The sequence below is a fragment of the Aspergillus multicolor genome, assembly GCF_047715735.1.
Source record: "Aspergillus multicolor strain CBS 133.54 unplaced genomic scaffold BDW74scaffold_40, whole genome shotgun sequence".
Classification (NCBI taxonomy): domain Eukaryota; kingdom Fungi; phylum Ascomycota; class Eurotiomycetes; order Eurotiales; family Aspergillaceae; genus Aspergillus; species Aspergillus multicolor.
Genome location: NW_027395991.1, coordinates 64,031 through 87,902, shown reverse-complemented (window position 1 = coordinate 87,902; position 23,872 = coordinate 64,031). Strand labels below are relative to the sequence as shown.

The 23,872-nt window shown below is 52.0% G+C and overlaps 8 protein-coding genes across 8 annotated transcripts; 5 read left to right on the top strand and 3 right to left on the bottom strand.

The window, feature by feature from the left end:
- Window positions 1–4,170: 4,170 nt before the first annotated feature.
- On the top strand, window positions 4,171–7,577 carry BDW74DRAFT_170958 (PAP/25A associated domain family; the record flags this gene model as incomplete). The annotated part of the gene is made up of 4 exons (XM_073727236.1): window positions 4,171–4,696; window positions 4,745–4,816; window positions 4,874–5,092; window positions 5,152–7,577. 4 exons carry the CDS (start codon window positions 4,171–4,173, stop codon window positions 7,575–7,577), a joined length of 3,243 nt encoding a protein of 1,080 aa, XP_073578914.1.
- Window positions 7,578–8,649: 1,072 nt separating this feature from the next.
- BDW74DRAFT_102804 (bifunctional triacylglycerol lipase/ester hydrolase) lies at window positions 8,650–10,275 on the top strand. The gene is made up of 4 exons (XM_073721541.1): window positions 8,650–9,350; window positions 9,428–9,612; window positions 9,702–9,949; window positions 10,007–10,275. The coding sequence occupies exons 1-4, from the start codon at window positions 8,691–8,693 to the stop codon at window positions 10,063–10,065; spliced, it is 1,152 nt and encodes a 383-aa protein (XP_073578913.1). The 5' UTR covers window positions 8,650–8,690; the 3' UTR covers window positions 10,066–10,275.
- Window positions 10,276–11,559, bottom strand: BDW74DRAFT_102805 (Dcp1 family protein). Its single transcript, XM_073721542.1, has one exon. The coding sequence runs from the start codon at window positions 11,458–11,460 to the stop codon at window positions 10,486–10,488; it is 975 nt and encodes a 324-aa protein (XP_073578912.1). The 5' UTR covers window positions 11,461–11,559; the 3' UTR covers window positions 10,276–10,485.
- Window positions 11,560–11,698: 139 nt separating this feature from the next.
- Window positions 11,699–15,471, top strand: BDW74DRAFT_162246 (phosphatase family protein). Its single transcript, XM_073725917.1, has one exon. It carries the CDS (start codon window positions 12,108–12,110, stop codon window positions 15,285–15,287), a length of 3,180 nt encoding a protein of 1,059 aa, XP_073578911.1. The 5' UTR covers window positions 11,699–12,107; the 3' UTR covers window positions 15,288–15,471.
- A 728-nt stretch (window positions 15,472–16,199) lies between these two features.
- BDW74DRAFT_182939 (uncharacterized protein) lies at window positions 16,200–17,870 on the bottom strand (the record flags this gene model as incomplete). The annotated part of the gene is made up of 2 exons (XM_073730379.1): window positions 16,200–17,427; window positions 17,488–17,870. 2 exons carry the CDS (start codon window positions 17,868–17,870, stop codon window positions 16,200–16,202), a joined length of 1,611 nt encoding a protein of 536 aa, XP_073578910.1.
- A 747-nt stretch (window positions 17,871–18,617) lies between these two features.
- On the top strand, window positions 18,618–20,781 carry BDW74DRAFT_102792 (pheromone receptor). Its single transcript, XM_073721540.1, has 3 exons — window positions 18,618–19,607; window positions 19,652–20,135; window positions 20,184–20,781. The coding sequence occupies exons 1-3, from the start codon at window positions 19,046–19,048 to the stop codon at window positions 20,581–20,583; spliced, it is 1,446 nt and encodes a 481-aa protein (XP_073578909.1). The 5' UTR covers window positions 18,618–19,045; the 3' UTR covers window positions 20,584–20,781.
- Window positions 20,782–21,320: 539 nt separating this feature from the next.
- BDW74DRAFT_102761 (single-stranded DNA-binding protein) lies at window positions 21,321–22,352 on the bottom strand. The gene is made up of 3 exons (XM_073721539.1): window positions 21,966–22,352; window positions 21,699–21,787; window positions 21,321–21,569 (listed from the first exon to the last, which is right to left on the bottom strand). Exons 1-3 carry the CDS (start codon window positions 22,253–22,255, stop codon window positions 21,484–21,486), a joined length of 465 nt encoding a protein of 154 aa, XP_073578908.1. The 5' UTR covers window positions 22,256–22,352; the 3' UTR covers window positions 21,321–21,483.
- A 466-nt stretch (window positions 22,353–22,818) lies between these two features.
- On the top strand, window positions 22,819–23,747 carry BDW74DRAFT_102752 (uncharacterized protein). The gene has a single exon (XM_073721538.1). The coding sequence runs from the start codon at window positions 23,011–23,013 to the stop codon at window positions 23,536–23,538; it is 528 nt and encodes a 175-aa protein (XP_073578907.1). The 5' UTR covers window positions 22,819–23,010; the 3' UTR covers window positions 23,539–23,747.
- The last annotated feature ends 125 nt before the right edge of the window (window positions 23,748–23,872 follow it).

Here is a 23,872-nt window from a genome sequence, read left to right as displayed (position 1 = left end):
TAAATGGCGCCAGGACCAATAGAACTGCATTGTTCTATTTCTTTCTTGTTTCTGGATTCAACACAGGTCTCTGGTTTCTTCCATCCTCATGTGCAGTACTCCGTAGAATGGAGACGGCGGCCCACCCCAAGGTCCCTTCTCCTCCGTGCGTGATACACAAACGGCCTAGCGGATACGTGGTCAAGGGCGGGACATGATGCTACGCTTTTGACCTTGAGGGAAATTATTATTTTCGCAATCACCTTGGGAGCAGAAAGAGCGTCGAAATACGAAGCCACAGTGGACGAAATCAGGGAAAACAAATTTGCCGCTGACCCCAGAACATCAGATGCACAATGGCGTATGCGGGCGAAGGTGCAGCAAGTATTAATCCTTCTGGGCTCCAGGCTGGCCGTCGAGGTTGCAACTCGCGATCCTTTAGTGCCGGCCGACAACCTTTGGACATTGTCCCACCCTCCAAGTCTTGGAGGGAATCTCCGTGTCCTTGTACGGACGGAGTATCTTCCATCAGTTCATATCGCTCTAGGGCTCTTGGGTTGTTAATAGTTTAATTCTCCAAAGGCAGCGTGCTGGATGGCAGTAACTAGTCCGGGCCATTTTTTAGACGAAGATATATATAGCGACTTAGCCGGACAGCAGGATATAGGTTAGTCTGAGGATACGACCTTATACAAAGTAACATAGATACATAAGCTTGAACTTTGATCTAACCTGTAGTGTCTATATATCGCCTTTTAGTTGTCTGCTTTATGCCGCCATACGACGCCGCTTACCTGCCGGCCAACTCTGAAGTGCTCTCTCTGTACTCCATACGGTAGCTGCTAACACCCCTATCATCGAGCGCTGACAGAACTGTATCCTTTGGATTACGTACTGCTCCTGGTAACGGCGGAATATGGCCGATGGCACCTTGACTTATGAGGTGAATAAGCTTGGGCTAGCTAACTCGTAGAACGTGGTACTCCTCAAAGTATCTGAAGACCGGGTGATGAAGAGTCGTTGTAGGTGGCAACCAGGCATAGGGATGAAATCACCATGATCGAGGGTTACACTTTGTATCACGCTCGATGCTGAAAGGATCGATGATCAAGCGGGGATCATTTGTCAGCCGCAGAACATGCAGTCTGCAGGTGGACGAGGATGTCGAGGAACGATGTTCAGACAACAACCACACCCAAGTGGGCGCTTATTGTTCCCGCTGTTCCTCCAAGTATCTCGAGGCTTAAAGTCTTTTGGGTATACTACATATCACTACAGTTACCGCATTCAAGTCTGTCAGATTCTTTGCAGATATGATAGACATTGTCCACTCTGTGCCCTGACATCGAAATACTCCAGAGTAAGTGGGGCATCGATAGTAGAGCATGGATCATGGACTGCACTCGGACCCCTACAGTAGTAGGTTATGTGCCACACCTCTTATTGGATCACACGATGTATTTCATCGTCATTGTACTGCAAGTGGCTTGAATCCTATGTCAGTTATGGTTGGCGACTGCAGTGTTTGGATCAACTTTGATTCGTCTCAAGTAGTGGTTTAGTGGTCTTTTACCTGGTGAACACTGCCTCACTATGGCTGAGCGCCGAGGAACGAGGAGCACTTGAGGTATCTCGCAGGGTAAGCTTTGCCGAGGTCATCTGTTTTGTGATATTGAGCAGACAAGGATCTCCAGCATCTGCAGGCAGAGGAGTATTATGCCGATCGACAGCCTGCCGAATCTCCAATGCCCTGGATCAGCGATCTAAACCTAAGAAACTAACCCCTGCGTCGAGCTCGAGCTTCGATCCAAAGGTCACTGGGCCCTCAAGCGAGCGCTCGTCAATGTAAACTGTCCATCGCTGTGCGTAGAATAGCAAAGGTCGAGTCTATAGGAAGGTTGGGCGACGCCTATTTTGACCCATGGGCCGAGCCTGCTTTGGCACTCTTTGTTGTTGAAGCGTGCATCCAATTGAATAGAGTCAGATGGCCCGCTTTCAATGGCGCTGGGCACGAGATGAAGAGGAAGATTGGATGGTGGGAAGTCAACCAAGGAGACGAGGTTGTCTAGTGTATTTTCTCCGCATTGCACTCATTCTTCGAAATACCTAGATCCCGGGGAGATATTTTCCGGTACCGTGCTGCTGGGACGGATACCCATAGTTTCTGGTAACGTATGACTGCAATCATTACTGATTGCAAGGACTGTCACCATATTATAAACGACGACAGGCGATGGGTCTTCAATGAAGGGACTCCATCGGCATGAAGACACGGCTGAATATATCTTGGATCCAGAGATAGAGGACGGGAGAGGCTGAAGCGTCAGTGAATAATCCAAACAATCGGAGCTTTGTCCAATCAAGGACTCGGGGGTCTAGAGCCTTTTAATTTGACTCTACTAATTTACTGAGCAACCGTTGATGATCCGTGATCTGGGTGCTTCCTTCCTAACCGAGACTCTTAGCATGTCCTGGCTCCAGGGGCTCTTTCCTCACGGCCTCAATTCAGCATGCCTCCTGTTAGCGCCATCTGGTGTGGTTGAGGGTTGTTCCTGCTCTCCTTTCTTTCCATGGCCTCCTCTAGCCACCAGAGGCTTCATGGCTTCCCCTATCGCCCGGCGCTCTTAGTTAATTAAGTTTGCCTTGTCCGGATGCAGCGGCAGGCGTCTGGCTGACAAGCGCACCCTTTTCAGCATCTGGATTCTGCAGCTGCGTGGCTTTCTTGGTGTTTTCAACCTACTTTCTACATATTAGTCTTCAGCCCGTTGGACGGAGGGCCTTGTTGAATCTGCCCATGGCTCGCTGACATGGTTCAAACCCCATTATGAGTATGGAGTAGAGCGGATGACAGAACTTGAGACACTAGCAAACAATAAACCTTGCGGACGGTTTCTGCTTGTTGAAAAAACGTGTCTGAGACAAAGCACCTAGACAGCGCAGAGTGTCTACCATAGTTCAGTGGCCTTTCAATGAAGATGTACTGTTTGAGATGTCAGGATAAAGGGTGATAATGCTGAAGAAACAACTGACAGGGACTGCTATATTATGTCACCGTACCCCAAGAGGGAACAATATTAATAACTCAGCAATTAGCATCGAAAAAAGTGAGAATTAAGGCCGTCATTGAGGGCCGAATCTAGAATAATCGCCTGCCCTTTAATTACTTACATGCGAGCCAAGCTTAGCTTTGTTTGTCGTGGCCATTTGATCATCGCCTCTTCTACTTGATCTCATCCAAAATTCGCGAATTTTGAGGTGCAAATTCACTGCAAAAGTCCCGCGGAGGGAATATAGTTGGTATACTTGACTCGTGGAGCAGCCGGAAAGCTGGGCGTGGGAGATTCCCCTGGCTCTCACAGCCGATCGCCCTGATTGATCCCCTCCGCGCGCTGTGTCCCCTCCCCCGTTCACTAACCTGAGCGACGTGCCCTACAACAACTCAACGCCTTTTCCTAAGAATCCCTGTACGTCCACTACGATCCCTTGAATTGCCAGGCTGGGCCTTCAATCTGGGGACTTTTTTCCGCGTGTTCCTGTTCTTCTTAGTGACCCTCTGGTTGGAGTTGTGCGGTTCTGAGATTTGCCCTTCCCGCTAGAGTCTATCGCACTCACTCCCCTTAAATCGCCTCCGTTGTCACAAACATCCTGTCACGACCCTAGCTGCCCCCGACTTGAGTTGCCTCGCGTTAGAAACGCGTTTCCTTGCTTCTAGCAAGAGTCCCTTCATCGTTTGCTAATTTGTACCCTGCAGACCTGCTTTGTCACGTCTGGAGTCTGTTACAGAGTGGTAACGAAGCAGCACAAAGACAATTTTGCTGGAACATCGCCGGCCGATACCTCCGCTACGCACTTCTTTCTCGAAGCCGTTTCCCTTTCCTCGCACATTCGTTTCGCCCCCTATTATAGTTGTTGGGTATAGAACGGTACATACTGTATAGGAAATATAGGAGGCATATACTGTGCTTGTGGCGAGTCTTTTTGCGGTGACGCGAAAACCGGAGTTTGGTCGAGCCCGGACGTTTTTGGTGGATTTGGACTCGAGAAGGCGTTCCTTGCGAACTTCCTTTTTGGAGACCAACGTTGTCCGACAACGTTGGGTGTTGCTATATGGTCACAGCTACCGATGGGAATGACCGTCGATCGTCCAGGCCAGGTGAACGGTCACCGATAGCGTCGGCAAACCCTTCGACTATGCCGTGGAGTCCGAGCAAAGAGGAGTCTTCGGAGACACCCAATCGACCGGCGTTGACTTCACAACAATCCAATTCCCTCCCTTCTACACCATACCAACACGCGCGGAAAATCTCTTTCCATTCCAGATCCCCTTCGCCGCGTCATGGAAGCACGTCGCCCCGGTCGACCCATTCGGAGTCGACGCACATTCCCCCATCCGCCCGGAAACCGTTCAAAGGCTGCAAATACGAGACCGCCATGTCGTTCTTTCGCCGAAGAATGCCATATTCTATAGGTGCCGATGTACTGCCGGAGGAAAAGGAAGGGCTCAAACAACGGCTTCGACCGGAGGAGGAAAAGAAACTTACGGCGGATATGCTGGAAGTCTACGACCGCTTGCTACCCTCAGCGGAGAGCGATAGCCGGCGACGGAGACTTGTCCGAAAGCTGGAGGATCTCTTCAACCGGCAGTGGCCCGGATGTGAGATCAAGGTCCATGTTTTTGGTTCGTCTGGGAATAAATTATGTTCAAGCGACTCGGATGGTGCGTATTTATCTTGGCGCAATATGTTCTTTAACTGACTTGAGACAGTTGACATCTGTATAACAACGACTTGCAAGGATCTAGAGCATGTGTGCTTACTAGCAGATGTCCTCGCAAAGAGTATGTACCCCTTCCTTGGCCGCGCAATGAGCGAAGCTGACAGACATTTCTTACTAGACGGGATGGAGCGAGTCGTTTGTATCTCACATGCGAAGGTTCCTATCGTAAAGATTTGGGATCCTGAACTACGGCTGGCGTGCGACATGAACGTCAACAATACAATGGCGCTCGAGAATACACGGATGGTTCGGACATATGTAGAAATCGATGAGCGAGTACGACCGTTGGCGATGATTGTCAAACACTGGACAAAGCGCAGGATACTCAACGACGCTGGTATGTTCCAACGCGCTCCGCGGTGAAGGGTGTTGTTCTTACTGATTTTTACGTTCAAGGTCTCGGTGGCACGTTAAGTTCCTATACCTGGATTTGCTTGATCATCAACTTCCTACAAACTCGAGAACCTCCGATATTACCCAGTCTCCAGGCGCGACCCCACAAGAAGCGGTTGACCGCTGATGGGTTGGTGTGCTCATTCGACGACGATTTGGACTCGTTAAGGGGTTACGGGAAGCAAAACAAGCAGTCATTAGGGGAGCTTTTCTTTCAGTTCTTTCGGTACTACGGTCACGAACTGGACTATGAGAAGTATGTTGTCTCGGTGCGAGAGGGAAAATTGATATCCAAGGAGGGCAAGGGCTGGCATCTGCTGCAAAACAATCGTTTATGTGTCGAGGAGCCGTTCAACACGATACGGAACCTGGGAAACACGGCCGATGATACATCTTTCCGGGGCGTGCACATGGAATTGCGCAGGGCGTTCAAAGCTCTTGCTAATGGTGACTTTGAGCAATGCTGTGAGCAGTATGAGTACCCTCCCGAAACGGAGCGCTCATGGGAAAGGCCGCCTCCACAGCCACGACCGATTGTTACTACCGCGCCGCCACCTTCTCGTGGTGGTCGTGGTGGTGGTGGTCGAGGTGGGCGACACTCGAATCAGTACAACCGAGGCGGACACTCTGGCGGCCGCCGAAGCTCGAATACCGGTAACAAGAACCACTTTCGCCAAACAAACGGCGGTATCACCGCGTCTGAATTATCGCTCCAGGCCCAGCATGCACAGTATCTACTTCACGATCACCTATATCAGCAGATACAAATACTTCAAGCGCAGGAACAAGAACTACGGTTACAACTGCAAAGCCAAGCGCTCATTACTGGACGACCACCGCCTGTCCTCATCCGTCAGCCTTTTATCCAATTCCCAGTGCCCGCACAGGAAACCTCAGCTGATGATAGCTCACGCTCACGGTCCGGCTCAAGATCCGGCGCAGCGAATCATTCACCTAACGGTGTACCGTCCCGGCAGAATGTCTACTATAACTCAGCGTTCCTTCCAGTTGCCGTGCCAGGAGGGCCCGGAAGCACCACCAACCCACCATCGCCATCCGCGGCCGTCGCGATGCCTGATCTCCGCCGTAACCCGCGTCGATCATCGGTTGCCAATGGCTCTCCGGGTGGCTCTCTCAGAGCTCACTCACAACCCGCCCGTCCCGTCAACTCCCTTCCCAACTTTGCTCCTCTCTATTCCATGGGTCAACATGCAGAAGCCTCACAGCCATCAAACCAGCGTAATACGTCTGGTGCCTCTGATGATTCACTGAGCGAGGAAGATGGTACACCCATACCCAACAGCTTGCCCAACCGTCCCTTGTTCCTGGACGAAGCTCGAGCGAACGAGTACATGGCATATTATTTCGGCAGCTCCCCTCAGCTCCATGCTTATCACCAAAATGCGATGCTCTCGCCTTTGTCAGCGTCACTTGGACTTGCAATGCCCAACGGTGGCGTTATCCCGTTCGTTGGAAATGCGCAGGATTACATGTCCGCAGCTCCGGGGGCTGAAGCTTACGGCCAGGCGTTCGACAACGGCTCCGTTACATCGCCAAAGTCCGGTCAGTCGCAACAAAGGAAAGGTTCGCGAACGGCGGCGTCGAGTGATCGTGGCGGGCCACTAATCGTGGATGGTTCTGTGCCGCCCAGTGAGCAACGAGTCTCGATCCCTACTGACCATTATGACCACTATGGTTTGATGGCCCACTGCCCGTCGAATTCTGATGACCAGAACACCGATACCCCTGCTAGTGTGTCGGACTCGTTCTCTCAGGACTTCCAGGACAGCAGCTCGGTGGAAATTGATTCAATTCCCTTCTATAGCCATCAAGCGATCGATTCGCATGCAATGGGAAACCCCGCCGATGTTTTTGTCAATGGCCATGGTGCGAAGCCCAGCCTCCTCTCAAGTCGACTTCAGGGTCTCCATCTTTCCAATGGTGAGAAGACCGAACCTCCGTCAAAACCCGCGCAAGACAAAACGCACGCAACTCCAGCCTACCACGAGGCTACTGAGAGGGAACCGCTTCGCCACAAGAACAATCATGCGGCGGACAAAGGACAATCGACCTCGAGCTTCCCTCACTCCACAGAATCGAATATGGCGTCGCCCAACGGGAAGCGCCGACACCATGGCGCCGATGCACCAGAGAAGAACAACGGGGCCCCACATAAGGGCAAACCTAGGAATCAAACATCATCCACCGGGTTCCATGATCAGAAGGAACGAGCTGCTGGTGGACCGCGGAAGACCGCCGGGGCGGGCTCAACGTGCCATGATTCCAATTATACCCATGCGAGTTCTGGGTGGCAGACGACCAAGAGGAAGAACAAGAAGAATAACAAGTTCTCCTCGGACCATCGCCATGGACTGCATAATGGTGCGGAGCCTCTACCAGTCGACGAGTCTATGCGAAAAGGAGGCTAGTCCATATTGTGTCCTTGGTTTAAGACTTCATTCACCTCCGCCAACCATTGACACTTGGGTCTCTTGTGGTCAACATCTCATTCTATCCCCGGCCTGTATGCCTTCGGTCCATCGGCTTGGTCCATTGAAGGTTGGTAAAAAAAAAAGATATACGAACAAAGCGCTTGTACAGCCTGTGCCGTACCATGCGTTGGCACATTGAAGTCGAGGCTCGACTATACCTCGTCTTCGATTCGGAGACGTCTTGACATTGTATAATAGAGGCGACGACCTCTCGAACAAAACAATATATGGCATGGAATGGCCGTTTCCCGGCTTTTATGGTAGTATATGACATTTGTTTTTTGCACTTGGGTTTTTCATGTTCATCATCGGCGTTCAGGTCTTTTTCAAAACAATCGGCATTCGTCTCGTGGTATTCGCGTGGATCGCGCAATTCCATCGTGACCAGGCTCGCGGCTTTTGACAACCGTCAAACCTCAGGATTCGTTATCGAAGCTCAATCTTCCTGGCTCGCCGTCTATCGCATCTCAGGACTCGGGTACTAAAACCATTCCAGGCCGAAAACCAAAAGCGAGCTGTTGGTATCGTGCATTTTCTTGTTTATTCTCTGTATCAACTGGACTTGTTTCTGTGTTGCAGGCTGTGGATTTCTTCGTCAGTTTCTAACCGGCATGATCATTGTCATCATTATCATTGTCAATATACCATCATAGCAGGGAGCCAGGCGAGTGGGTTCAACTTATACATCTGTTCTTGTCATGCTTTTGCTGTTTTCTCTTTCTTTTTGTGTTTGTTTGTTCATGTTGGCACTGATACAATTTGCGCGTTGCTAAGATTCATGCGGACCAGGATTGGGCAATGATTCAGATGTAGAGATTGGGATTTACATACAGTCAGACGAAGATACTGAAAAGAGAAAAAAAAAATTGAAATGCATTAGACTTAGTCTGTATAGTAGTGTCGGATTTCTGCTTGTGTTAGGGCGTCTATGTAGTCAGTCAGTCCAGTCCATGTCCCTCGGAGATCCGCTCTTGGCTCTCTTCTCCGAGTCCACCCACCCAGTCTCCCATCAACATCTATCCAACACAGCCATTTATCAGAGAAAACACCATGACCCTCCCTAAACTCCATATCACCCCAGACAGTTTCTTCCACAGAACTACCACCTCATCTTCTTCCTTGAGCTCACCGCCAAGCCCCTGGCCCATAACCATCTATTTCATTTCCGGCAACCCAGGGCTAATCTCCTACTACCATGTGTTCCTCTCTCTGCTCAGCAGTAATCTAGCATCCAGTCAAGCCGCAAGAACAAAAGGAGTGCACATTGTCGGGCACAGCCTTGCGGGGTTCGAGCTTGAACCTGAAAACAAACAGGCATCAAGCCCCCAAAACCATGATGAACATGAGAAAGGAACGGGAAAGTCTATAGGCAAAGGAAAGCGCAAGCAAATCTACAACCTCGAAGAACAGATCTGCTACGTGCAGGGAAGATTAGAAGGGCATATGCGCCGTCTCCGCAAAGATCCCGAGACCGTATCTTCCAATGACCTCGACCTCGATGTCGCGAGTCTCCCGAAACCAAAGGTCATTCTCGTGGGCCACTCGGTGGGCACGTACATGGCGATGGAGATCCTCCGGCGCCATCGTGAACGCCGGGCTTCTGGCTCTAGTGGCAATGACGAAGAAGCCGACTTCGATATCGTCGGCGGCATTATGCTCTTCCCGACGGTGCTTGATATCGCGAAGTCGCCGTCGGGTCAGAAGTTAACGGTACGTTTTCGCACTACTACTACATATCTTACCTTACCTAGCTTAGTGAGAATTAAACGTATGATAATGATGGATAGTTCCTCCTCCGCATTATCCCGCACTTCGCGCTTGTGGTGTCTTTCTTCGCGAGACTTCTGACGGCCATTCTGTCCACGGGCATGTTACGGGGACTTGTGCGATCTGTTATGCGCGCGCCCCCTGAAAGCGCGGTTGACTCGACGACGAAGTTTCTGAGGAGTAAGCATGGGGTTAGGCAGGCTTTGTATGTTGCGTCATCTCCTTCATTCTTGCAATGTCCTTTTAAAGTTAGTTCTACCCGGCCTCCTGCTGACAATTCTGGCGGGTGCGAAGACACATGGCCGCAGACGAAATGCGGACTATCACGTCTGATAAATGGAGCGACGATGTCTGGGGTGTGTCGGAATCGGCTACGGAAGGAAAGTCGCAGCAGCCATTGAGCAGGCTCTACTTCTACTTTGGGCGCAATGACCATTGGGTTGCGGAGCAGACGAGGGAGGAGATTCTTGCTGCGCGAGGTGGCGGGGATGGACCGAAGATGATTGTCTGCGAAGAGTCGGTGCCACATGCATTCTGTCTAAGTAGGTTCCCTCTGCTTGGTTTGTGCTTCTGATCAACGATGTCTGACGTGATATTAGGGCACAATGAGACCATGGCTAATAAAGTGGCTGATATGGTTCAAGAAATAGTAGAGTAGATGATGCTCATGATTTAAGGAACTGTTACAGAAAGAAGTACAGACCAGGAGGACATCTTCATTAACGTACTCAGGGGTAGAGACCCCGATAGTGGACAGTGATGGGTGAAGAGTCGGAGGAGGGAATTCGTCACGTTCGTCACGAGCTTGCGTTACAGTGGGCATCATCCGTTCTGGTTCAGAACTCCGGCCCGCGGATCACTGACTAGGTCGGACTTTCTATATGGACCCCCGTAGCCGCCAATCCCTGACGAGAGGCCTGCGCATAACCCTGTTGTTGAGAAAGTAGATAGACGAGAACCACCGGTTGCGGGGTATGAGATCAACGGCATACTCGGCCGATGCCCGTAGCCGAGCTCTACCTGGGGACCAAAACATTCCAAGGTCGTCTATAGTCGTGGCATTCGTAGATTCCGTTCATCATGAGTTCGGACCGGGTTGATACATTAGACCGCTTCTCCTAAAGAGGTCTCCCAATACATCCTGCGGTTCGCTGGCGGCTGGTGCTGGCTGCGCCTGCGTCTGCGTCTGTGCCTGAGCCGGCTGACTGTGCGCCCTCACACTCCATCCATCGTCTTGCGCCCTCTCTTGACCAAACAAGTCTCTGAGCGAGATTTGGCGACCCATTGAAGCAGTGGCCTGTACTTCGTCCAGGGGGTCCATAGTCGTTGATGCCGCTGTCGCTGCGGCATGTAAGCCATTCTTGCGCGCGGCTTCGAGTCGCTCGCGGGCTAGTTTGAGGCTGTGTCCAGCCATTACTGCACATTCCCGAATAACCTGAGCGTTGATGTTGCGCGTTTCGGCCGTAGAACTGGGCGGGGGTTCCGAAAACACCCAAAGCCCATAGATGCGGAGATCGCTGTTGGGACGCGCATTACTGGGGTCGGAGCTGGAGTCAGATTTGAGGATGATATATTCTTCCGTAAGTTCCACGTTATCGCCATCAGTTAAGGGTAGATCGAAGTTATTCAGACCCCGTCGATTCAACACAAACACACTGTACCGCTCCTCCCCCAAACTCCCCGCTACAAGCTGACAAACAAACAGAGTGCCCTCTACCCCGGTCTTCTCCCATTGCCGCGTGGTCGGACTAAACGTATAAACGACTGCGAAAGGCGCAATTGACTGGATCGACTTTACTGCGGGGTTGTGGCTCTGTAAAACGGAGAGGTTGAGCTCCTCGTTTGTGCGCGGCGGCGCTGACGGCATGCTTCGATTCTGCTGGTCGAGCAGCTGCTGCGGGTCGGAAAGGTAGGACTGGTAGTCTGAATCGTAACCCGACCCTTGAAAGTACCCCTGGGTGTGACTCGGGTTGCTGTGTTGATTGCTGCTCTGATTGTGCTGGTTGTTGTTGTTGTTGTTGTTGTTGGGGCGGCGAGGTCTGCGTGACGCCATGGTGCAGTGTTCACAGGTCCGGCGGCATATAAGGATAGAGTGCGAGTCCAGGCGATGCCGAGATGATTTGCAGCAGCGAGGGCAAGAGTGGGATGCAGGAGGGCAAGAGCAAACGCTCGAGATCGGAGATTGAAGCTCTAACTGTCTTCGCTTCCGGAAGGCGGTCGCGCTGATCCGACGTCGCAGGCCCCTCTGGAATCGTCACGACCACGCCGGTCCCTCTTGATTGATCTACATCTGGCATCATCCGGTGATCTCTACGCTTGTATAGATACGAGGCCATTGCTGCTTGAAACCTGTATCTGACTTGCACTCGCCACTGCTACGCCTCCACCATCCCCAGGGTCACGAACCCTTCGGACCACTCGTTATACTTCCGTTAGACCGTCCGCTAGTTTACCGCGCGTGATGCTCGACCCAGTCTCCGACCCTTGATGATTTCAGATTGTGCTCATGTTGACCCGTGATGATTGACGGTCACGCCTTGCTTTCGCTCAGTTTGCCTTTTTACGTTTCACCCCTCAGCGTCTCTCCCTATACGACCGGCCGCCTGAGGTGAAGCTTGAGTGGGGTTCTATACATTATATATGGGAGACAGCTTTGAAGGGATGTGTGATTCGGTCATATCGGACTAAGATTGGTTTACTATGGCTGCCAACGATGAGCAGCGCTCCAACCCCGGTGTTGGTGATTACCCCTCCGATAACGATAACCTCGGAGGATCCGGAGACGCCAGCCTCGACGCTTCGTCGCTCACAAAAGCCGTGAAAGCGCGAAAGGAAGAATACATTCGCAATCGCACTCTCAAAGTGAAGGTTGGGAGCTGGAATGTCGCTGCCATCGCTGGCACGGAGAGAGATATTGGGAAGTGGTTTGTGCAGAAGAAGGGAGTATGCGGGCAGCCCGCATCGGCGTTACAAAATGGCTCGGCATCAAAAGTGGGAGGCTCTGGGGGAGCTGCTTCGCTCATCGAGACTCCACCTGACGAGGTTGACCTCTATGTTCTAGGCCTGCAAGAAATCGTCGATGTCTCCTCGCCTGCGGAAGCATTGAGGCCCTATGTGGATACAGCTCCCGCCACCCGCTGGAAAAGAGCCGTTGAGGATGCGCTTCCCCCAGGCTACAAACTGATCGCGGAAACTCAGCTTATTGGGCTATTGCAGCTCATTTATGCTGGCCCATCCATTGCCGATAGCATCTCGGCGGTAAGCTCTACTAGTGTAGGTACCGGCCTGCTCGGATACATGGGCAACAAAGGGGCCGTCGCGACGCGCCTGTTATTAGGCGAAACTACGTGTATCAGCTTTGTCAACTGTCACCTTGCGGCGGGTTCAGACAAGACCAGCTTAGACCGACGAAACTGGGACGCCTCGCAGATTGTCTCTCGTACAAAGTTCGACCCGGTCGATCCTGACTATACGCTTCGAAATGCGCCCTGCGAAAGTATCGGAGATGAGGATTACGCATTCTGGTTCGGTGACCTGAATTACCGTCTAGAGGATATCCCTGGCGATGACGTACGGCAGGTTCTTGCTCGGCATACAGAGAACGAGTACGACAGGAGGCATAGCGCGTTGCGTGAGGTTGATGGTTCACCATCTTCTCCGCGCATTGTCGCAGTTGAGGATGTAGGAAGACAGTCCCCAGTATCTGAGGTCCTTCCAAGTGACTCTGATGAAGAGCTGGATCCTCATCAGGATCCGGCTTCTCTCCAGACAACAATATCCTCGTTATTTCCCCATGATCAGTTACGCATGCAGCAACATAAGCAGAAAGCCTTTCATGAAGGTTGGCGTGAGGGCCAGATCTCATTTCTGCCCACGTACAAGTACGATGTCGGCAGTGTGGCGCGGTTCGACTCGAGTGAGAAACATAGAGGGCCTAGCTGGTGTGATCGCATCCTTTATAGGTCACACAAGGATAAGCTTAGGTATGAGAAACTTGCTAAGGAAGCCACTGAAGCTAGAAAAAGAGACGAAGAAATGAAAGCCCGAGGACTTGAAAACGCCGCCGCCGATGACAGCGTCTTGTTTGATTACGACCCGGACGCCGATGGTGCTAGCGGCGATGAATATGATCTAGATGAAGAACAAGATAACGAAGACGTCTCAGCTGATGTATCATCAGAAGCGGACAGGTCCATACGGTTAGACTATTACACTTCCCACCAAGGTGTTCTTTCTTCAGACCACAAACCGCTAGTTGCTGGCTTTACGCTAGAGCTAGACTGCGTGGAACCAAAGCTCAAAGCTCAGGTGCATCAGGAAGTTGTGAGGGAGTTAGATAAGGCCGAGAATGAGTCTCGACCCGGCCTAACAGTCGTGGTTGACAACCACGGACGTGAACCGTCCAAGTCAGACAGTGACCCCAATGCTGTGGACTTTGGGAATATAGCTTTAGACATCCCAGTCAGTCGATCGTTGACTGTTGCCAACACAAGCGGTGTGTCTGCGACATTTTCTATCCAGAAACCCGAGCGCGGCATTGGTTCTGAGGCAGCGCCGTGGCTGGAATACAAAGTCGAGAAACCGCACCACGATGAATCCGATGACCAGAACCAGTCATCGCCGTCGAATGAATGTACGCTTTTGCCCGGGGAGCTCGCTATGGTTGAAGTCACAATCTGGGTGCGAGGCACCAATTTCGTCCGCCTCCTCAACAATGGAAAGGTGAAGCTCGAGGAAATCCTGGTCCTTCGCGTAAAAGACGGTAGAGACCATTTTATCTCTGCATATGGAAAGTGGTTACCTACCGCGTTCGGTCGTAGCTTGGAGGAGCTCACTCGGCTTCCCGAGGCTGGCGCACGTACCCTAGTCGCCGCCCGCCCAACAGAGGGTCAGGTCCAGGCAGGAGTTCCGATTTCCGCTCCCAGAGAACTGCTCAAGCTAACAGAGGCAATCTCTGATCTGACGGAACGTGCCGTCGCCGAGTGGAGCATGGTGCAAGGGGAGGATGAGAAGTCAGACAAGGCTCCCTGGGAAAGGGAGCCCCATGGTTACGCCTGGCCTTTTGAACCCGAGACGTGGACACTCAAAGATAAGGAAGAGCGCTCGCCGCTTCTAGCCTCGGCTCGCGAAGCCCTAGATACCAACCAACCTTTCAGTCAGGTGTTTCCTCCTGAGGTCTCCTCGCTACATCGCCTGGAAATCCTAGGCGAGGTCCTTGTTGCGTTCCTGCGTTGCCTGAAAGATGGGATCATCTCGGCTTCAGTCTGGCAAAACCTGGACCAACAGATTCAAGCACGAGAAAAGGCGAAGCAGCCTTCGCTCTCCTGGGAGGACTCCCAGGCCTGGGTGCTCGAGAGCCTTGCCTCGTCACCGGCGCACAGTGTATCCTTCACATTCGTAACTTTTATGCTAGCGCGAATCGCCAACGAAATCGCACCTATCCCTTCCATGCCTCCTCGCTCTAAGGAAGCAGATCTCAAAGAAAATACGCAAGATGTCCATCAGTCTAAGGACAGTGGTAAGGACGATCAATCGCCAATCTCCTCCCCTATCTCTCGAGCATCCTCGGTATCCCGGTCCTCGTTTATCTCAGGCGGTAGTCTTCGGCGGAAGCTTACCATCTCCGAGCCCTCACCCTCACCCTCGCCCTCATCTGCACAGTCACAAGACAAAACCATCACGAATATGGCCCAGCGCCGACTCGCCGTTGAAAGCGCCCTAGCCGGATTCTTTTCATCCGTGCTTATTTCTTCAGACATCCCCGTCCCCTCTAAAGATAAAGAGAGGCGAGCCTTAGAGGACCGCAAGCGCGGTATCATCGAACCCTTTCTGAAAGCTATCGGGGTGGACTATAATGGTCCGTCCGGCGGAGCGCCGTGAAACCTTCATAGAGGGCTTACTTGTATTATGATTTCCTTTCTTGGCTTGCTTGTTGTTATATATTCGATTCGGTCTGGTATCGTTATTTATAGATGGGTTAGGGAAGCAGGGGGTTGCATATATATACTTCGTACACCGGTGGTTGAATATCATTCGCTTGGTCCGCTTGGTCTGTTAATGATAATATTTCTTCTCTTGAGCTTTGCTAAGATTGCCTGGGTCTACTACAGAGAGGTCTAAGCGAGATATATAAAGTCCTATATCTCAGTGGCTCGTAGGACACCTTGGCGACATCTTGTTCCTCCATACACAGGAAATGCACCTAAGAAGAGATTCAATGAGAATGGATGTACTTTTTATTATCTCGTCACGTTCTCTTCTAATATGATGCAATAGCACTGACTTTGGATAACAATAAACCTTGCTTAGATCTTCAGCTCTTTGTCTTTCAACAGACTCCATGATATCATGACATGGACCTCACGCGAACTTTATTTCGCACTGACGAATATGATAGTAGAACTAAAGGAGCATATGCATGAAGATGATCATGTGTGTTGCACTTTACAGTGAAAGAAATAACTGTGCTCTATAGATATTCAGGCCACTATCTACTTAAGCTACTCCGCAAAAAACCCGGATTCCCTAGTATAGGATAGCTAGGTAGCAAAATAAATATCCCCAATCTGTCCCATGCAGTCGCGAGACAGCCCTATATCCCTGCCCTATACTACAAGATGTCCATGCGCCTATGTACCATCCAACCAGCCAGTGGACGCCGATTTAAACCAAGCCAAACCGATCCGATCCGCTCTACCTGATCTACCAAGCGTAACCCCAAGCCAGAACCAGAATACAAACACCTCAAAACGAACGGACCAAGCTAACCAAGCTAAAATCAAATTGAGGAACTCATTCCTCCATGATCGTCGCGCGCTTTGACCGCTTCTGCTGCGCAGACGACAACGGCACTGAGGTCGGTGCAGATGTCGGCGCCTGCTTGCGCATTAATGGAGGTTTAGTCGTCGCTTTACCACTGCCACTGCCACTGATAGCCCCAGAGGTAGTAGGAGCAGAAGACCTCTTCTTCATCGAGGCCCTACTCAAGCTCGAGCTCGAATTTGGACTCGAACGCGAGCCAAAGACCATGTCCTTACATACCCGAACCCCGCGTCTGGCAATGAGCAGTGGCAGGCTGACCACCGAGACGGCAATGTTTAGTGGTAACAAGAAAGCCTTGGAGCTCCATTCTAGGGCTAGATTGAATAGTCCAAACCCTAGACCGCGAGAGCGATGAGTCGTAGACCGCTGCGCCGCAGCAGCTAGCGAGAGCGCATCGCGGGTTTTGGATTCCAAGACTTGAAGTCTGCTTTCGGACTGGTAGGCTGCAAGCGCGGTGCGTTTTTCATACCGACGCATTGCACGATTGAGGGCGTCAATATCAGTCTGGAAGCCTTTGCGGTACTCGGCGGCTGCTTGGGAGACAAGGGAGAGGGTGTACTCTTGCTCTTGGGGCGTGAGTCCGCGGTTCTCATTTTCGCGCTCTTTTTCTTTCTCCTTCTCGGCGTTGACGGTGGAGGATATGCGTAGAGCGGCTGTTTCGGCGACGTGGGCTTCTAGTTCTTCGAGTCGCTTGGATATGTCCATGATCTTGGAAGCATCGAACTTATCCTTGTGCTCGCCGTCGTCATCATCTGAGGTGGCGATGATGCGTTGAAGGTGCAGTGTGCGGGATTGAACCATCTTGAGCAGGTGCGAGAAGGGCCGGATCTCGGCTGCGAGGAGGAAGATTGTTAGGTTGTAGTTTGAGACAAGACCTTCGGAGGGGCGGGAGAGGTTGGAACGGATGGTATGTAGAATCCAGGTTCCAATGAGGGGGAAGAGGAAACAGGATGCGAGCGCGGCCAGTTCGTGGATCTGTAGTTCTTCGACAGCAGCGGCGGCTGTGCTATCGGGAGAGATGTGTTCTTTCTTGTCATCGTGGTCATCGTCATGATCCCGATCTTCGTCCTCGTCGGGCAATACCTCATCTTCCTGTTCATCTTGGGTAGGGCTAATTGGTGTGCCGAGTCCGAGAGGGGGTGCGATGTCATAGAGGCTATTTTGGCGACGGATACTTCGAGCAGAGCGATACCATTCCCTGCGGAGAAGTCGGTTAAATACTAGAGTTCGGCAAGAATAGAAATAGAACTTTACTTACCAGGGCAGCCTAACGGACCAATTCAAAAACACCGCCGCGAGCGCTAACAATGTAACATCGGTGACGAATGCACTCCCGTTCTGAAAGAAAATGCCGGCGATGGCAGGGAGAAGCGCGAGACCTAGGGGCGCCGAATGCCAATGCGATTCTTCTTCACGCATATCATCATCCTGTTTCCCGGCGACACGTGGGAAAAACAACTCATCAGTAGACGAGCGGATGGTGTTCCTAGCCTCAGAGACCGAGTCGGAGAAGGTGGAGTTGCGACGCTGGGGAGGGATCTGGGGCTGGGGAGGCTGGTTCTGGCCCTCCGCAATGGTGGCCGCCCGAGCGAGGCCGCGATGGCGCAGATTGGCGTTCAGGGGACTGGAGGGATTCGACATGGCGATGTCAGGGGGGATGAAGAAGGAGCCATGCTTGGATTCTTCAGAAGACTGGGAGATTGCGGGGGATGAGATCAGATCTGGTCGTCAGCAGCTCCAGTGCTCCACAGTTCGTGGTGGATCGTAATCCTGTCATGGTGACGCCGATCGGGGCCTGGTTAGCTTGTTAGCCTGCCTAGCCTTGTTAGGGACTGCTACTAATGACGCTAAATGCGGGAAGCGGCCGCCCCTCGTGACCAGTGACCAGTGACCACTACACTCACTCACCACCACAAGCAAGCAAGCAGCAAACAGGAATTGAAGAACGCCTGGGGAGTATCCCTTGCAGATTTCTGCAATGTCCCGTTATCACCGCACATTACCACCTCGAATTCCTTGATGAAATCCGAGTCACCGGGTGATTCTCGCATCTAATCAATCCCGAGGGACACACCCGAGAAGCACGGCCACGAAGGCATGAACCCCTCCAATGTCCGTACCCTGTGGGCAGTACCACCGAGCGCAAGTCATAACTGCGAGTGGTACAAATGCCGTGGAAGGCTTGTAAGCCGGTAGTATTCGGATCTCGACAGAGGGGCCAACAGAGAATAACTGACGAGGTGACACTATTCCAACCCTCCCAATTGAGCATCTGAGTCTATTGACACCCAGATCAGGCAATATCTGAGTCAGCTCAATGAATGCCCTTGGTCAAGACTCTCGCGCGGCAGCACCTCTTTCTTCAAGAATAGACACCTGATAAAGAGCAGAGTTTATTGTCATCGATCGGCAGAGACAAACCCACTGTGCGATCCCCTGTCGTTCCTGACTGGACCGTCTGACTGCAGCGGGCTGTATAACATGGATACCACCCTACATTGCTCGCCGGCCATTGACCACCATCGCCCTATTACGCTTCCTATAAGGGCCTGCAATAGTCGATTGTCTCAACGTACTCGACTCAACACATTTATTCTAACGCCAGCCTCTGTTTCTGAGTCATTTTTGATCCTTGAAGACGGCTGGCCCTCGTCTACCTTCTTCTCCGGACACGATGCTGCTGGCTCAGCGTTTGCCTTCTTAATCAAAACTTTCTTCCCCTTGCGCTGTGATCCCAAGAGAAAGCAAACTCCGTGCTAGAACTCGACCTCGATACAACCTACAATCTAGTCCTGACAAGCCTTCTCCTCTCCAACATGGAGACGCCCAACATGTCGCCCTCTACGGAGACTGTGGTCATGCAGACGCTTGCTGTCAGCTCCATCATTGTTCTTTTCCCTCCTCTGCTTTTGCACTGGAAGAACAGAAACTTCCCGGCCGTCATCCTGATGGCATGGTTAATCGTTGTGAATGCCTTCAGTGTCGTCAATGCCTTCAACTGGCCGACTGACGATACAGAAAACTGGTGGGACGGTGCGGGTCTCTGTGACATTGAGGTGAAGCTGCTGATTGCCTCATACGTTGCGATTCCGGGCAGTCTGGTTTGTATCTTCCGGAGCCTGGCTTGTGTGCTGGACACCAGCCGGGCAACTCTTGTCCCGAGCAAGCGCCAACGTTGGATGAACCGTTTCATGGAAGTCTTGTTCTGCATCATAGTTCCGGTGGTTGCGGCAGCGATGCACCTCGTCTATCAAGGCAATCGCTATTTCATCTTTGCCGTCTCCGGATGCACCACCAGTCTCGACGAGAGTTGGGTGAGCCTCGCACTGGGCTACATATGGCCGCTTGTGGTATGCTTCATTGCCAGCTTCTATTGTGGTACGTCCCGTGAATCTCGTTTTCAAGCTCGTCTAACGTCTCAGGCCTCGTTCTATTCCGTCTCAAGCGATACAAGAACCAATTCAATGAGATCATCCACGCCGCCAGTTCAGGAACTAACAAATCACGCTTCCTACGACTGTTCTTCCTCGCCTCTATCATGCTTCTAGCCCTCATCCCACTCCAGACTTACGTTGTCTATGTGCAAATCAAGCTGAGCATGCCGTGGCACCCCTACAAGTGGTCGCTCATCCACGGGCACGGGTCTGCGTGGGGCCAGATACTGAAGGTGCACAGCGGTGGTAAGGTCTACTTCGACAGATGGATCCCCATCTCAGCCGGCTACGTTGCATTCATCTTCTTTGGCACTGGTCGAGACGCAGCGCGAATGTATCGCTCGCTGTTCCGACCTCTCGGTCTAGATTGCTGCTTCAGACCTACGAATACTACATCATCTGGGAGCTCTCAGCCTACAGCAGGGACTGGAGGTAGTCGAGCGCATCTCGTAGCTGGGAGGAGCCAAGTACAGTATGTTAACACACCCGTACCACTTGACCACAAACTGACAAAAGACAGTGATGATCTCTATCACTTTGCACGAACAAACTCAACCGACTACACCTTGACCACGGAAACCAGCTACAAAGACAAAGATCTTGAGAAAGGCGCTCCTGTCTCCCGTGTCATCGAAGCCCAGGGCGTCTCCAAGAAAGGATGGCTCAAGGCCCATCTCGCCTGGTTCGGCAATCCTTTCTCGCATTCGGCTTCTGCCCGGCGCGAAAAGATGCGCTCGCGCTCCACGCCAAACCTGGCAGTCCCTATGAACTCCAATACCATCTGCACGAACGCCTGGGCTGGAACTAGCCAGAGCCGCGGCAGCATTGACCTCGACGACCTCTCCGGCTCGCTCTCGCCGCGTGCGGACTTTATTAGGGTTAAACAGGTCATTAGGCAGGAGAGAGAGGTGCAGGTGTAGGACCGGCGAAGCAGAAGCTTAGCCCGACAGCAACACTTTCTTTACCTTTCGTTTCTCGTTCTTGTTTCCTATTCTCCGGATGGGCATTGCATGTCCCCGCCCACCAAGTTCTGTTCTCTTCTAATAACAACCCGCTTCCTCTTTCGGGCCCATTTGTGTATATTTTATTCTAATTCGGGATACCCTGACTTGACTTGTTTCGTTTCATCTTTTGCACCGCTCACGTAGCATTTAGGGCTAATACCATGGAATTCCATTTGTTCTTACGAAGCTCCAGTATTCGTGTTAGTGAAACGTATGGTACTCTAGCAGTACTCTGTAGAGACCCTATATGAAATGAGATGAGAGAGCAAATGCCCTTCTTTGTCCTTTCTCACCCGCCATACAAACTGGGCTTCCCCTAGTGATGCAAAATGCCCGCTCGAACGTTTGCACCGCAGGATCTGGTCGACGTATACTCGTAGATCCTTAGGTAAGGCACTTATCCGCGCGGCGCCGAGTAGGGGAAGAACTGTGCATGTGATGTCGAAATGCTGCATTGCTGAGAACAAAGACGGATTGCAATTACAGGTCATGCTTCCGGAGAGAAAAAGATGCAGAGTTAACACAGAAGGTCGTTATGTAATACATGAGCATTTGAGGTATCAGTAATGACATATGAGAGTTACCTCTACCACTGACACCGACGGCGACTCCGACACCAACATCACCAAGACCCACGAATCCGCTGACGCAAATTGGCCCGTTGAGAATAGTGGTCCAGGAAGCGGTTTGAGCGTATCCTGACCTGTACAACGGCCACAGCGCTGAGTCAAATCAATCCGTTGACATGAGCAACGCTAGACACGGCATGGAAAGTGTGCAGGTTCAAGCGGGAATGTGTATTGGGAATGGATGACTTTACTCCTGGGCCTCGGGGTTCTCGTTCTCGGCTCTAGAGGAATCAAAAGAGGGGTTGTAGGGGCGGCGCAGGACCTCAATTTGACCTGATAACAGAGGTTAGCGAAAGCCAGCAAACAAAACGAAGCTGCAAGCTCAAGTCGGGCCCGACGAATTTGTTTGTTCTTGACCGAGAAGCGTATGCGGAGAAACACGAAGGAAAGAAAGAAACGTACGGTGGAACAGGGTCAGAGACTGCTGCTCGGTGCCATCGGCGGCTGTGTACTTCTTGATAGAAGCGTCGGCGTCGACACTAACCAAGGATCTAAGCAGGAGGGAAACTCATTAGCAGGATGTCCAATCCCAGTCAAGTGAGTCTTGTCGGCCGACCGCATCCACCCATCCGCCCGTTCCCTTGCGTGGACCTTGCCTTTCGCATTGAGACCGGCAAGATAGACGCGACTCAACCCGACGCCTAGGCCTAGATGAGGTTGTAAACTTACCCCTTTTTGATGGTAGTGAGGTAGTCGCGCGCGTTCTCATTCACCAACGCCTTGATGTTGAACCAGCTGGTCGTACGGTTGGCGGCAGAGCCCGAGCTGGAGGCGACAGTGTACCTCACGTACTCATTGCCGCTCTGACTTGTAACACGTTCCGGGTCGGCACCGAGACGGCCAGTGATGTTCATGCGAGCGGCAGCGCGCGCCGATGAGGAGCTGAAGGAGCGAGCGGGGGCGGCAGCGCGAGGGGCAGCGCGCACAGCAGAGCGCAGAGAGGAGGTGAAGGCAGACATGGCGATAGAGATGAAGGTGATGCAATTAAGCGCGACGAAAGGATGGATGGATGGATGAGCAGGAGGATGGTTGGCTTAGCTGCAGAAAATTGTTGCGGAGAGTCTGGCCTGGAGCCGGAGCTAGCCAAAACACAGTCACGTGAGCTCCTGCACAGCACAGAGCAGTCTCTCCTGGGGACCAGGTCTTCAGGTTTGATTTCACCGTTTAAGATCGCCCCTGCTGTGCTATCTGCGAGGATCACTTTATGCGTGCTATTGCCCGGTTTGCAGGCCTGGAAGCATGCGATCTCCGAGTCTCTATTGAACGATGGAGCAATTAAGATGGATCCATGCTGCAGAGCTCGATGCAGGCTCCAACCCAAGGTCGGCTAGTTGGCCGAGTCGTCACCTTTACATATCACACTGGCACCCCTCGCAGAATCAAGCAGAAGAGTAAAGGGGTTTAACTTATACGGAGAGTATCTGGACTTTCTCACCGCACCCTTCGTGCGTCGGACTATTTGTCGTGGCGAGCTGACCATTCTGCGCTGGCTTTCTGAGCTCATGTCAGCTCAATTGCCCGCGGCCTGTGCTTGACAGATGCCAACGCAGCGACGCCGGGACTGACAGCTCAGATGCCGGGATCGGGAAGGATTCGGTATACGATTGCCATATATTAGTGCTAGACTAAGGGCTTCGGTCTTCGGGCGCCAGCACTGGCCTCGGCCAGGCGTTCAGCAATCAGCAATCAGCAATCAGGGCAGCCAGGGCCTCTAATGCAGGTCCTGAGTCGAGCCTACTGGGCGTTGCGTCCAGTGAGACTCTCAGCCAATATTTGCTTCGAACCCAATGGGACTGTGCTCCGGGCAGCATGGAGTGAAGGAAACCGTGGAGTGGACATGTCCGCTGTAGCCGGGGCGACTAGTGGTGCTAGTGTGCTCCGCCGGGCGATCGTTGGCCAGCCAAGATCAGGATCGTCTTGTACTGTCGCTGGTTGCCAGAAGACGCTGATATTGAGATTGTCTACCGATTCATGGATCCATCCAATAATCGCTGTTGCTGTCCAGCTTCAAATCTCAAGAGTCTTAACCAGGCACACGTTGACAGTCTTCAGAGGCCGATGGAGCAGAGCCGGGTCATATCGCCCTATGGTGTCACCTCATTCCACAGTCCAGGAAACAAGACCCTACACGCGCATGCATGCCCTATCATCGGGGACTGAGCTTTCCTGGTCTGGTCCAATGTCCTATCCCAGTCTGTTTGGTCCTTTTCTAATCACATTTATCATTTTTATTCTTTTGTGAGTGGATCAGCCGCGTCTGCCATGCGCGAGCCTATTTTCCGTTCTACCACGGTGAGCTCTGCTAGCAACTCAACGGGCCAAATTCCGGCTCGCCCGTCCATCATGTATTTACTCCGCGTCAATTCTCATTTAATCTTCTTTCTCCTCTGTTTGCTTCCTTCCATCGTTCTCAACGTTCATAGCGGGGTGTCTCTTGTCTCATGGGCTGCCACGTCTGCCCTCTCTCTACGTGTTCTCGTCCCAATCTAAACCTTTAGAACACCGATTGGTACAGTTACTTGCTCATTCTTCCAGACTCACGATGAAATCATGGGCATAGAGCCTGAGAAACTCGT

What these genes read in the sequence shown, in the direction of transcription:
- BDW74DRAFT_162246 (XM_073725917.1), top strand. Translation starts at nt 12,108, where the DNA reads ATGGCTGCCAACGATGAGCAGCGCTCCAACCCCGGTGTTGGTGATTAC.
- BDW74DRAFT_102761 (XM_073721539.1), bottom strand. Translation starts at nt 22,255, where the DNA reads ATGTCTGCCTTCACCTCCTCTCTGCGCTCTGCTGTGCGCGCTGCCCCT. An exon ending in CTCACTACCATCAAAAAGGG is followed by an intron (nt 21,788 to 21,965) that starts GTAAGTTTACAA and finishes CCTCCTGCTTAG; the next exon opens with ATCCTTGGTTAGTGTCGACG. An exon ending in GTCTCTGACCCTGTTCCACC is followed by an intron (nt 21,570 to 21,698) that starts GTACGTTTCTTT and finishes CTCTGTTATCAG; the next exon opens with GTCAAATTGAGGTCCTGCGC.
- BDW74DRAFT_102805 (XM_073721542.1), bottom strand. Translation starts at nt 11,460, where the DNA reads ATGGCGTCACGCAGACCTCGCCGCCCCAACAACAACAACAACAACAAC.
- BDW74DRAFT_102804 (XM_073721541.1), top strand. Translation starts at nt 8,691, where the DNA reads ATGACCCTCCCTAAACTCCATATCACCCCAGACAGTTTCTTCCACAGA. An exon ending in CATGGGGTTAGGCAGGCTTT is followed by an intron (nt 9,613 to 9,701) that starts GTATGTTGCGTC and finishes GCGGGTGCGAAG; the next exon opens with ACACATGGCCGCAGACGAAA. An exon ending in GCCACATGCATTCTGTCTAA is followed by an intron (nt 9,950 to 10,006) that starts GTAGGTTCCCTC and finishes ACGTGATATTAG; the next exon opens with GGCACAATGAGACCATGGCT.
- BDW74DRAFT_102792 (XM_073721540.1), top strand. Translation starts at nt 19,046, where the DNA reads ATGGAGACGCCCAACATGTCGCCCTCTACGGAGACTGTGGTCATGCAG. An exon ending in CATTGCCAGCTTCTATTGTG is followed by an intron (nt 19,608 to 19,651) that starts GTACGTCCCGTG and finishes CTAACGTCTCAG; the next exon opens with GCCTCGTTCTATTCCGTCTC. An exon ending in GCTGGGAGGAGCCAAGTACA is followed by an intron (nt 20,136 to 20,183) that starts GTATGTTAACAC and finishes GACAAAAGACAG; the next exon opens with TGATGATCTCTATCACTTTG.
- BDW74DRAFT_102752 (XM_073721538.1), top strand. Translation starts at nt 23,011, where the DNA reads ATGCAGGTCCTGAGTCGAGCCTACTGGGCGTTGCGTCCAGTGAGACTC.